At 40.2% G+C, this 13,816-nt stretch overlaps 2 protein-coding genes across 2 annotated transcripts; both read left to right on the forward strand.

The window, feature by feature from the left end:
- The first annotated feature begins 2,761 nt into the window (after positions 1 to 2,761).
- Positions 2,762 to 7,213, forward strand: gdf10b (growth differentiation factor 10b). Its single transcript, XM_025909970.1, has 3 exons — positions 2,762 to 3,309; positions 4,656 to 5,566; positions 5,763 to 7,213. The coding sequence occupies exons 1-3, from the start codon at positions 3,048 to 3,050 to the stop codon at positions 5,952 to 5,954; spliced, it is 1,365 nt and encodes a 454-aa protein (XP_025765755.1). The 5' UTR covers positions 2,762 to 3,047; the 3' UTR covers positions 5,955 to 7,213.
- Positions 7,214 to 9,972: 2,759 nt separating this feature from the next.
- On the forward strand, positions 9,973 to 13,045 carry gdf2 (growth differentiation factor 2). Its single transcript, XM_003438544.5, has 2 exons — positions 9,973 to 10,514; positions 11,276 to 13,045. Exons 1-2 carry the CDS (start codon positions 10,172 to 10,174, stop codon positions 12,193 to 12,195), a joined length of 1,263 nt encoding a protein of 420 aa, XP_003438592.2. The 5' UTR covers positions 9,973 to 10,171; the 3' UTR covers positions 12,196 to 13,045.
- Positions 13,046 to 13,816: the final 771 nt, after the last annotated feature.

The following is a 13,816-nucleotide window of genomic DNA, read 5'->3' on the forward strand; positions in this document are numbered from 1 at the left end:
TAAGGCAAGAACTTTCTAGATGTATTGTTATCAGCACAGCGAACGTTTTCGCTGTAGAATGAAGTGTTATTATGAAGTTCCATTAACTTAAAAAACAAAAACCAGCCAACTCTTTTCCATTTTTGGAAATGGGTTTATTTTATATTATTCATTACTCTAAGTTAAAAGCAGCAGCCAGGAGCGTCTGACAAGGTTTAGCAAAAAGACATATATTTCCACCAATCACATCCCCCCCAAAAAACCTCAGGCATACCTTTAGATGGCCCTGTAAGAAGTTCAACAGGCAACCTCACGGTGAGAAAACACATAAAGGTTGGGGCCACCCAAAAACTGCCTGATGGAAAACAGCCTTCGCACGACCAAGACTACGAGGCAAAAAGTAGGAAACGACTGCAGTCATTTTTCAAAGAAACCACAGGTCAGCTGTTTCTTTATAACAGATTAAATGTGAACGGTAGTCTCGAATATCAGCAGCATGCCCTTTGTGCCCCCATTCATCTTAACTGATCAGTTTCTTCATCAGTTTTGTGGCACTGTAACAACTTCCAGATAATTCCAGGGTTACAAATCCCAGAGGGTGCAGATAGTAATCCAGCCAAGGCTACTTCTTTCTTCACTTTTAAGGGTTTTGATAAGTGTTTGGTCAAATGATTAATGCTTTCAGGTTTTTTTCTGATGAGGACAAACACAACTGTGCCCATCATAATTCACAGTCACATAGGCTTACTTTGAAACCGGGCACAAAACCCACAACACCACAAAAAGAAGACTCACAAGAGCAATGTTACTTTTTCAAACCCTATTATAACCAATTAGACTACCCCACGCTGAGTGATAACATCTTTTGATTACTCCCTGGGAGGAGGCTGATGCTATCTGGCTCTTTCCTTGAAGCGCCACGACCTTTTAACACGCCACTGTTTTACTGAAGGGGATCCCAGTCCCAGCAGTACTTTATCTCTGATGTAGGACACAGTGGTGTCAAAGAGTGCCTTGTGATCCCTCTCAAGGACCAGCAGGAGGTATTTTAATGGATGTCTGACCCGTGGTGGTGAGAGCACGTCTCTTACAGGGAAACCATTGTGCTGCAGCAGAAACACAGAAAGCAGAAGTCGCTCTTCTTTTTTTCTGCTACTTGCTGTCTAAAAGAAACTGTCAGGCAACAAAGTGTTTCACCTTGAGACTTGGCCATCAGTCAGTGAAGTTCCTGTCTGAACACTCATCATGGTTCAGCTTTTCTAAGCTTGGAAGATCTAGCTTTAGTAATATATCTGGCTTTTGCTGATCACCCAGGACTAACTGACTGCAGCTGAAGTGAACATATAAACACTAAGACAGTGATAGTATCTAATTCTGTGTTACAAGGTTGTTGTTTCAAATATGTGCTTTTCATGGTTGCAGTGCAAGTGTTGTTTTAAAACTCAGTTTTATTAGAACAGCCCCAACACTAGTCTTCTGAGGGCACTTTAGATAGTAAGATCATGTCCCTACAGTATTATAGAGGAAAACTCCAATGCCTCTCTTTGTGAAAGCACTTGGCACTTTCTCCCTTTCAACAGAAAGAAATCTGCAACCGCTCCACAGTCTTGAGGGATGGGCATCTGCCTCATGCAGTTGCTGTTTAAAGCAAGCAAAAGTCACAGGAGGTCTTGGGGTTTTGACCCTTTTCAAGACTTTTTACCTTTTCTGTGCTGCAATGGTGGAGTCGTCCAAGAAATTCCTCCAGGCAAACTTCAAAGGGAAGAAGAAATGAAGAAGGTGTTGTTGCACCATCTTTTATTGCCTCTCCTTTGTTTGAGTATAAACTGCTTGCAAAATGAGTAATGGCTTGCAGATAGTTACAGTACAGAAGTTAATTACAAGAATGACATGGACGATATATGAATATGATGGGATGACTTGTAAGCCAGGACCAGTGAGTGTTTGGCTTGACTGTAGAGTGCAGATGAAAACATGGGCATGTATTTACAGTCTGCGCAATACAGCTGAAGAAAGTGCCTTAAAGCTGCATTCTAGCTAATGACCACCAGACCTCTAATTGCAGAAAAAAGTCCAGGTTTATTTAAATCTCTGACAAAACATCCTTGCTTCTCAGTTTATTTATGACCACAGTAAACATTTTCCTGATGAGTTTATAGTTTTGATCACTAGTTTAAGGCCCACTTAATACATGATGATCATTTTTGTAAACTATTGTTTGATGGGGGTATTTTGCTTTCTTCAGTTTGTCAGTCAGATCCAAGCTCATGATGTCAGTTGTTTTTTTCAGGTTAAAGCATCAGAACTCAAGAAATCTGTCTGATATCAAAGTAGCAATATGTATATGTTTTACTTACATTTTTAAAGACTTAACCAGTTCTAACGGTGACACCAAAAAAGGTGTAGACCTGCAGTATACTTGCAATCGGTCCAGGGTGTGCATCACCTTTTGCCCTGTCACAGCTGGGATAGGTTCCTGATTTGGTTAAGTGGTAAAGAAAATTGATGGATGGATGAGTTTTAGTTGGATTTTCAAAGTAGTCTTCCAGTGCTATAAGCATGATCAAATAAAATTATTATTCCACTCCATTATTTTTTAAATAAAAAACGCCCTCATGAAACTCTCCATGATGGAGGAGAATGATGTTCAGCATGTAGTCCTTCGTGTTGATTCATTTTCTGTCAAAGGTCACCGTCTTAAGGAGTTTTGGATTTTGAAGCCTGTCAGTACTTATGAGCACTTCACATAATGGGCTGCAACGCTCTCGTTGGCTGCGCGCTCCGAGGCGTCACCATCTGTCATCCAGCAGCAGCGGCGTCTGCGCGGATCTCCTCCCATTGTAGAAACAGCTGTAGACCATGAACCGTGGAGTCCGGATCTGACACGGATAACCTGGGCATCGACTTGAAGTCTGGGTGGGCAGCAAACTGGCAGGACTAGAAAGCATCATTTTTCAAAATATATATAAATATATATTTATATATATATTAATTAATTAATAAAAATAGATAAATAATTTTCTTGAGTGAAGATTATTTTAATAGAATCTGCTTCCACATCAGCTACGATGGAGAACCGGATTTTTTACACGCTGTGTTTACTGGCGGTCCTGGAGTCCAGCTGGAGTCACTTTCAATCTGAAGGTCAGGAAAGAGCCGTGCGTCAAGGTGCCGAAGTCTCTCCGGCTGCAGAGCAGCGCGTCTTTGCGCAAGAAAGCGTGAACCGGGACATGGTCACCATCAACATGTTCAAAGTTTACGAGAAGTACAGTAAAGAGCCGCAGAGCCAGAAGGAAGGAAACACCGTGAGAAGTTTTAAAGCTGTTCCGAGTGAGTGACAACACGCATATTTTTTTTTGAAGTTCACGGATAAACAGGTCAGAGCAGAGCCGCGCGTGGTTTTGTTTAACGAGATTTTCATGCGTGTCCTGATAAAACTACAAAGTACATATTCAGTTATACATTTTTATTGGATGACGTTAATTATTTGGTAAATATGTTAAAATGTTTTAGCTAAAAATGAAGCAGCTTTGTTGTTGCTGATATCATAATTACTGTAACACTAAGTCAGCGCATTAATGCAATAGGTCGCATTGGAAAAAAGGGGTGGAAATTACAGGAGCAACAAAACTAATAATATGTGGATCTGGATACCAACATGTATGTATTTATCTTTGACATGTCCTTAAATAAAAGTGCAGTTCTCTCACTGTAGGGTTAATTTCATTTTTGTTTCACCAAAAATTAACTTAAAAAGAATACAGGAGGAAAAAATGTCCAAATTAAACTTAAGTAGATAAGAGACTAAAAGATCTGAATTACTTTTAATCTTTTAAATTTTTACTTTTCATTTCTTTATCCTAAGCATCCTCAGCACAGGTGTTTTGTCAATCGCCCAGCAGCCCTCAGTTCCCTTTGTGCCAAACGTCTTCACCTCCATCTGCGCTGTGATTTACTGAACTGAGGAAACTTTAAGTCTCAAACACTGTTGTTTCCCCGGTAGCTGTAACAGCCTAGGTATCAGACAAGAGCCCATTATCACACCCAGACACCGGCTGCACTGCATAAAGCCTCAGAGGAGCTCTTTCTGCTATAAGCATTTCCATATGCCAATGATAGACTTGCTGGACCGACCCAGTGTTTGTCTTTCAGGCTGCGGTGGAAGTGCAGGAGACAAGATTTGAACTTCAATAGTATAGCTATCGAGGGTGAGGTTTTTTTGGTCATGCACGAGGCAGGAACTTAACCGTGCCGTGCTTAATATTTTCCATGCTGCTGCTGCTGCTGCTTACGTCCGTCAGATGTGTTGAGCAACATTTTGCGAGTGATATATTGACATTGTTACTCAGTTCAGTCAAACGTGCCAGTGTGACATGATAAAGGAGTTGCAAAGAAGAGAAGGGGAAAGGGTCAAGGCAGCAATGCGATCACTTCACTCGTCTTTATTGTTCATTTCAGAGAGAGGTGCTCCCTCAGGGCTGTAGCATCTGTTCAGCAAAAGATCTGTATAGCTGAGATCATCACATCACTGTTTATGTGTGTATTTCCTGTATTCAGATCATAAAAAGCACTGTGCGCGGGATGAAAATGTTTTTCTCTCAGACATTTTGTAACCTGAGGAACTTTTTCTTGCCAAGCTTTTCATTTGTCTCCTGATTCCTTTTCAAATTCCCCAGGAGTCTCACAGGGCAGAGATGTGTTCCAGTTCAACCTGTCCTCAATCCAAAACTCCGAGCTCATCCTCTCCGCCTCTTTTCACTTCTTCTACAAGAGGCCCCGCCACCACCAGAGACCGGCGTGGCGTTTCCGAACACCTCGCCTCCCGTCTGGAGGCGTCCAACATCCCGACCCTGCTCATTCGCGGCTCCTCTTCTATGGGTCGTCCCTAAACTCGGCTTTTCTGACGCCTCTGGGAAACGTAACTCTGTCTCCTTTCAAGAAAAGCTCTTGGCAAACGCGGGATGTAACTGCAGTGCTGAAACATGCCAGAGATGTCAAAGAGCTTGTGGTCATGGTGGAGTTTGATATGGGATTTGGGGGGGCTCGGGTACAGCAGAGGAGCCCTCATGGCCAAGAACGCCTCTCACCAGCCAACCTGCCATATATCTTGGTGTATGCCGATGATCGAGCTATAGATGAACCAAACAGCGTGGCCATGTCACTTCAGAGGTACGGGTCTTTTCCAGCAGGGGATGACTCATCCGTCTCAACGTCAGCCTCGAGGATTCGGAGGGAGCTTCATCTACAGATCCAAACCAACAACATCCCGGAGGCGCACTTCAATAACCTGAAGAACCACGAACTGTGGCAGAGCACATATTTCCCAGCAAAAGCAAAAACCGTGGTCAAAACGGGAAGAAAGCAGGGCCTGGTAAGCAGCGAGGGCCTGAGCAAGGCACAAGTGCTGAGCTTTGATGAGAGGACGATGAAGAAGGCCAGGAGGAGACAGTGGAGTGAGCCCAGGGTTTGCTCCAGGCGCTACCTCCGGGTAGACTTTGCAGACATTGGCTGGAGCGAGTGGGTGTTGGCGCCAAAGGCGTTTGATGCCTACTACTGCGCCGGGACCTGTGGATTCCCCATACCTAAAGTAAGACATAAAAACCTTCTTATTGTCACTCCAACCATTAGCTGATTTTTTAATTCAGTCAGTAGAATACTTCTTTATTTTACCAAATTCACACTGACATCTAAACATGGTAGACTTTGACTTTATTTTAAAGGTTAAGAAAGTTCTCTTGTTATTGTACTAATAATCAGCCTTTTACAACTCCTTACTTCCTCAGGTGGCACGTCCTTCCAATCACGCCACTATCCAGAGCATTGTCAGAGCTGTGGGAATTGTCCCTGGTGTGCCTGAGCCATGTTGTGTTCCAGACAAGATGAGCCCCCTCAGCGTCCTTTACCTGGATCCGAGCAGGAACATGGTGCTAAAGGTTTACCCAAACATGTCTGTGGATACATGCGCCTGCCGGTAGGGCCGGAGCTGCATGAGCTGCTGGAAACTGTGATCAATGAAGATAGGAGACAATGAAGACAAAGGAAGTGTAGACTCAGCGTGTAACAGGAAGCTCGTGTCAGATGGAAGAACAGTTGTTGAGAGAAACAGTGAGAATAACTGATACGTACAGAATTTTCTTCCGAGACCTTGGCCTTGTTTGGTGTCTGCCAGGATTGGACATTGCCTTAAGTATTTTTCTGCTTGTCTAACAGTGTTCATAGATCCCTTTCATCCAAGTTTATTTTCTGAAAATGCTTAGGTGCCCTTAAAGAAACACGCGTTTGTATAACTTATAAAGTAGATCAAGCTCCCATTGATCCTTAAAAAGCTTTTTTTTTTTGGATTTGGAGCAGTTTATAAAGTTTTTTTTCTGTGTCAGGTTTTAGAAGGATCTTGTTTTGCCATCACCTTGGACTCAGACTTAACTGGACTTGGTTTGGGAATCTGCTCAGACTCCTCAAAAGAGCTCAAAATAAGCCGGATTTTAGCAGCTAATCAAATGTTCTGAACTTTGGTCAAACTGATAAAGAAGAACTTTGGACACAGATGCTACATGGCAGCATATTCATATTCTCAGTTACCCGACATTTGTCATGGAAATCATTACACATGGACACTAAGTGGTACTTAGTGATGTGGCGTTTGAGTTTAGCTCTTTATCATGCATGAGAGGTCATATCTTCTTCAAACTATATTTCAGCAACTATTTGTTTATATCTTGTATATAATGAGTGTATTTTGTCATACGGCGACTGTTAATGCATTGAAAGCAGGGTTAAGCCGTTCACAGACCACACATAAACAGTGCGCTGCTGCCACCTGCTGTGCATTTTGTTCAGTTGAAAGGATGTCAAACTTTCTGTACTTCCTGTGTTTATTCACTGCTTCCCTTAAATACTAAAACATTATTTATCCATAAAGACATGTACAGTTTTTAATGTGTACAGTAATGAAAGTAGATTTCCACAGTAACTAAAGGAGATATTGCTAAACTGTAATCAAATATTAATGGGATGTGTTGATTTAATAGACCACAGACTTGGTGTATGCTTGGTATAAAAATAAACTGAATTGTACATACTGTCAGAAACACTTGTTAACTTAGGTTTTTATGTATTAAAGTATGTATACATTGGAGTCATACCTAACCATAACATGCAGTACTTCTCATCATGTAACATTAAATTACATGTATGAAGACGGAGGGAAAAAATTAAACGTTTTGCTTCAGAGGAAGTGCAGAATTGTTCACCTTCATTTTATGATGAAATATTTATTTCCTGCGGACGATAACCTTTATTATCAGCAGATCTCAGTCCAGTTTAAAACCTACTAGAAAGTTTGGATAAATCTACTCTCAACACTACCATCATCATCAAATGAGGAAATATATTTTGAGGTAATGGTTTCCATGTGTCCAGTAGATTTCCAGACACTTAAAGAACCAGTGCCAAAGGGTATGACCTGAGACACTTTCTGTCAACTTTTCCTTTAATTTCCTACTTTGCTGATGTTTTTTTCAACAAATTGGGACGTTAGGCTGATGTGTAGGTTTACTGATTTAAGAAGATAATCTTTGTTTTTTAAAAAAAACTGGCATGTTAGTGTTTTTTATTTATTAATGCAAGTCTAAATGAGCTGTAGATACGTTTGATCAGAAATACTTTTGTGTTTGATTTTGTTTGGTACTTTATATAAACTGCTCTGATATGTAAATCACTATTGATGATAACCACAATCCCACAATCCAAATGCCAACGCTGTTGTCTGGAGACAAGAAAAACGTATTTTAAAAAAAATACATTTTATTTTATTTTATCCCCAATAATTGGGAGAATTTTTTTTTTAAAAGCACATTTTGATAGCATACGGTTACAATTGGCTCATCACCAGTGACAACTTAAACCTCAAATTGTTAATGTAATATATGATTTGAAGATTCAGAGTAGGTGTCATCTGGCAGGAGTCACATGTATAAAATCTACAGAGAATTATCGCCACATAGCAGAAACAAAACTAGACCTCATGAAGAGCATTAAGATCTTTAATCTGATTGTTTTAATTGCCTAAAAATGATTTTTTATTCAGGTTGGAGACTGATTTGCTACCTGATGAGAAAAAAAGTGAGAAACATGAAGTCTGCTGATAAATTTCTGACCTTGAAAACAAAGCTTGGGACAAAACATACTCCTGGTATAATGACACATGATCAAGTCCTCACTACCCTAAAACATTTTTATTTCTCTTTTCACGATTTCAACCAACTGATCAGGTGACTGCACTTCAAATCATATTAAAGTTTTCCCATTATGTTTCTTTTCTTTCTGCATGCCTACACTGTTTGCTGTACCCATGCCAGTACATTTACTCCTTGTCTTTCATCACCGATGGACCCCATAGAGAGGACCTCTTAAGACCATGAAAGGGCCACAGCGAAACCATTTTAAACCCAGTGTGAACCAAGTAATGAGAGACTGAATGATTGAGAAGAAGAAGAAGAAAGAAATTCCACGATAGGTCGGATGTAAGCCAACGTCCCCAGACTCACTGGCTTGTGGTTTGGGCTCAACCCCCCCACAGGAACATAGGGCAGAGTCCTGCTATCCCACCATCCATCTGAGACTACTGTAGCTTTGTTCCACTTGCCAGTCGTGTGAAATAATGCCTTCACTCAGATTTTATAGGTTCTCACTAGAAAACCTATACCAGTTCATCAACATTCTTCCATATGCTGCTTTGCGTCTGGTTCTTCTTTGCACAGAAGTGCACAACAAGAGATATAGTTACACACTTTTTTAAAGATTAGTCCACAACATAAAGAACTTGCCTGATATTCTATCTCTTATTTTATTTTTGTAGTATCAGTACTTTTACAGTAATGCATTACAGCTATCAAATCTGTCCAAAACTTCACATAATAAGGTCAGCACAGCATCTCATTGTTAGTTTCTTTCATTTTATGAAAGAGTTTCCATGTGCTCGTTTGATAATTGAGACAAAAAAACTCAACATAAATACATTTTTAAATTAAACACAGACTATATTATTAATATTTTATCAGTATAAATATGATTGTAGCATATATGTCTGTACATACTCTATCACCTCCTTAACTGGTGGGACAATCTGAATGAAACAAACACAATCACAGTGATTATTAATGTCAATATGTTTAAAAAAACATTTATTATAAATCCAAATTCTTTGGCTTTTCATGTATATTATGTTAATTTCATCATCCCCCTGTGAATGTGACGTTATGCTCTCCATTGTGTTGCCTGTGCATAACTTAATCATCAAAATGTGTGTCCTCAGTGGACTCTGACTAGCAAAAGTTTAACATGAGTATAATGATTGTAAATAATGGGATTATTAGGTCATTGGAACGAACTTTTGCATTTGCAAAAACAAGTAGCAGCACCGTTTGTGTAGAACAGCCCTGGTTTGGAGTAATGCCAGTATGTGTGATATAATTGCATTGCATCCTGTTCAGGATTCTCTCAGAGACTGCAAATAGGACTCCATTACAGCAGTTCAAATGAGAGAGGACAAAACAATACAGTGTTCGAGCAAGAGGCTAGAAAACTGATGCCAGAGATGTGAAATGTGAGATGTACACACTAATAGGATTGGTTGCATCCTGCTACTTAATTAAAAATAATAATTAAAAAAAACCCCACACATTTCTTGACATTTTGACCACAGCACTGAAACCACAACAGTGACAATGCTAATCTAGCTACAGATTTTAACAAACAAGGCAGTTACGCCTTCAAGCTGACATTTTATCACTTTTTCTGTTTTCTTTTTCTTTTTCTTTTGGCTGGTTTCGTTATGAAGCCACGTCTAAGATGGGAAAAGTAATTTTATGAATGTCTGTTTGTCAGTAACCTCACAATTTCCAGCACCCCCTTCATTATCCCTGTCAACTGTTTACAGTGTCTTCATTAGCAGGCACCCCTCTAATGATAACAAAGCTTTAAAGAAAGCATCAGCTGCAGTGATAAGCATGGCCAAGCTACTATTTTGGTTGACACAAGTCCCCCTGTTTACTCTGGGAGCATGGGAGCGGACACCAGGAGTGTGATATGTGTACTGAGAATTGCCATTTTCGAAATTTGCTACAGCAAAGTCTGTTTTCGAGCAGGGGAGACGGTGAAGTTCTCACCAGTTTAGTCACTCGGCGAAAACCATATGAAAATGCAGCTCTCCAGAAGCTTCCTGTTCCAGGTGTGTTTAAGTCTGGTGGCTACCATTGGTTCCTGCCACTGTAAGCCTATCAACAATGACATCAGAAGCGAGGACATGGAGGAACTCATGGAGGACCTTCTGGAAGAGGAAGAGACAGATTCGAGGATGGAGAACCTCCTGGGAACCATGAAGGAGGGTTTTCTGAGGCAGCTCAACTTGTCAGATGTTCCTCAGGAGCACAGCAAGATCATCCCCCCTCAGTTCATGATGGAACTGTACAATAAGTATGCCTCGGACACCTCGGCAGCCCCTCAGTCTGATGTCATACGAAGCTTCACAGTGCAAGGTATCTGAATTGGATTTAACTGGACAGCAAAAGTAAGCCATCAGCTACATGTAGCTCTGAGTTACATGTAGCTGATGGCAGAGGGACAATCATGGATCATGAAAATGAGTCTTGTTTATTCCAGTATTCCAAAACAAGACTCATATCTGGAAAAGCCACCTTGAAAAATGCACATTTGTGTTATATCTGGTTTAGATCTTTGCAGCTAACACATGTAATACAGGTTTCCCTCTGGAGAGCTACAACTAGCTGATAAATCCACATTGCTATTTTTTTGTTTCTTGAAATGTTCAGCTGGGGTAATATTAACATTTCCTGGTATATATGAGCTGAAACTTCTTAGAAATATAGGAATATTTACTTCTAAGCCCTCATCAGTGGCTTTTCCTTTGCTGTTACATGATTTTATATATTCTGGTGAAGATGCAGGATGTAAAGTACTGATGAAAGTATCCCCAGATAATTTCCTTTGATTGATTAGCCAATGAGAACTGCATGTCAGTTTCTGTATTATGGTTACCGCCTGTGTGGTCTTTGGATCTCTAGTGTTCATGAACTATCTTTGGTATCTCCTGAGACAGATATTGAATCTATCAAATATCATAATATTATCAATGTTAGGGTACTATTGCAGCAGAAAATGAAATAAGACTTGGATTTCACTTCTGACTGTAATAGGTACACAGTCTGTGGCCGACCATGACAATCCCTGCTGCTGTTTCAGATGTATCAGTGATCTGGGTGTTTTTTCTCTTTGACAGATGTTACTCTAACCATGACGAATGGGACAAAGTCAAAGTACAGGCTGCACTTCAACATCAGCATCCCCAGCCATGAAAAGATCACAACTGCTGAACTGCAGCTTTTCTTCTTCCCAAACTCCAGGCCAAGAGTCACCTCCCACAGTTTCAAGACCATCGTTAAAGTCTATAAAGTCGATACGAACAATTTCACATCCTCGGCCCAACTGCTGGTGGGCAAAGAGGTGGCAGGCTCTCAGAGCACATGGACAACGTTTGATGTGACCACGGCTATTCAGAGCTGGATCAAGTCAGGCCCTGCACCAACTGTTTTTGACGTAGCGGTGGATATGAAAGATTGCGGGGATTCTGGAAGCGTAGTGGCAGGGGCCAGCTGTTTAAACATGAGCGTGTCCGTCTGTGATAATACTTCTGCGGCTTTGATTGTCTTCTCAAATGACCTCAGTAATAGGAGGCGGGAGATGAAGAAGGAACTAAGAGAGATGATCCTTCATGAAGAAGAAACCATCCTGCATTCAGGGGCTGACTGGAACAGAGGATATCAGCTGCCAAACGAGATCCCCGATTCTCAGCACCCACAGAGAACAAAAAGACGAGCACCGAGGGAATACTGCCGGCGGACTTCGCTCAAGGTCAACTTTAAAGACATTGGCTGGGACAGCTGGATCGTGGCGCCTCGGGAATATGATGCCTTTGAATGTCGCGGCCAGTGTTACCATCCACTGACAGACGAGTCATCTCCATCAAAACACGCCCTTATCCAGACGCTGATGAACATCAGGGACCCCAAGAAGGCCAACATGGCATGCTGCGTCCCAATCAAACTTGACCCCATCACAGTCATGTATCAGGAGAATGGGCGCATCACTATAAGATATCTGTATGAAGAGATGAAGGTAGCAGAATGTGGCTGCAGGTAGTTTGCCCTTACCCTAGCAAAGGTAATGATTATCCTAAATTTGAATTTTATTCCATTTACTTCAATGTTCAAGGATAACAGGTCATATGGCAACTTTAATGCTCTGTATTGGTCCAAAAGGTTGTAAAATATTCCAGAGTTTTTTAAAAAGCAGTCTTTTCTATTAATTCTACTGATTTTTTTTATTGATCTGATGTATGCATATGATTTATATGCAGAAAGAATTATGCCAAACTATGGTTTCAAGTGGGAGTTGAACGCCACCCTCCCTCGTGGAAGTTCATAATAAACGCGCACCACCTGTATTTAGCTTTAAGTTCTCCATATTATTTTATTCTTACTGTGAAAAAAGCTGTGAAAAACTGTGTCTAGAACTTTCTACAGTGTGAAAATAGATCTCATACAAGGTGCAGGAGTCTGTTGATGATACTCAAAACATGTCCCATCCCTAGGTTCAATTTTAAGTTAAGCTAAGAAGAAGCTAAACTTTAAGACAATAAGTTTTCTATCAAATTCAAATAAAGAAGTTCTATAAACTATACATATATGTTGTCGGAAGTAAGGTCCTATGCATAATAGATAAAAAAAAGTGGCAATCATTTAAATTAATACCCCAATGCTAACAGCATCACAGACTTGCTGCTTTCTAGAGTTCATTGTAAGATGTGCGTGACAGTTTGTCAGACCAACAGAATAGTGGAAGAACAAAGGAAGGAGACACATTTTGCATTTATTGTATTTAATTCTCATTATTTGTACATTAAAGGTTTTCTCTGTATGTGTGGAGTACATAATAAAAAGCATGTAAAAAGCAAAGTTAAACAGGTTTACTATTACAGTTAAAAATGGAATTTATTTGTAATAAGCTGGTGAAACATAAATTCACATATAATCACTGCTTATCTGCTGATATAACATATCTGTATATTGATATTGTATGTATAGATTATTTATATTGATATATATCTAGTATTAGTCTGTAAATTATTAACATTGCATTCATGGGCAGCATAAACATGCCCACCATGGGCTACTACAGAGGGACAGAAGAAAAAAAGTCAGCAGTTGATAGGTGTGTATCTGTACTTATGATCCCTGAGAGAAAGAAATTACAGAAAAATGTTTATTTAAAAGAAATAATTATTAATAATAATATTTGCCCTCAGTGTGCAGGTTTTTACTCTCCTATATGTAGCATGATGTCATAATTTTGTGTCTAAGGCATTCCAACGCTGAAATTAATAAAAATTCTTGGGCTCTTCTCAGCCAGAAGTCTCCTTTTTTACTTACTCACCTCATCCTTCATTACTGCATTTATTTTATTTAGCATATTAGCTATTAGCCAGTCTATTGTCATTGATATTTATGGCCGATAAATGAAATGCTGTGAGGGTCAACAGCGCACAGTTTGTCCACTAGAGGGCACTCTGCCACTTCCCTGTTGGCAACATCCCTAAGTCTGGAAAACCACAAGCACATCAACCAGCTGACGTGACCATAGCTGTCCAGCGCATGAATTAATTAATATGTTCCTAAAACAACTGTCAAGAAATACATATAACAAATGTCAGGGAAATCTGTCTTTTACATGCATATGAAAGGAAAAAACAGCCAAAATATCC

Source organism: Oreochromis niloticus, linkage group LG8 (assembly GCF_001858045.2).
Source record: "Oreochromis niloticus isolate F11D_XX linkage group LG8, O_niloticus_UMD_NMBU, whole genome shotgun sequence".
Lineage (NCBI taxonomy): Eukaryota > Metazoa > Chordata > Actinopteri > Cichliformes > Cichlidae > Oreochromis > Oreochromis niloticus.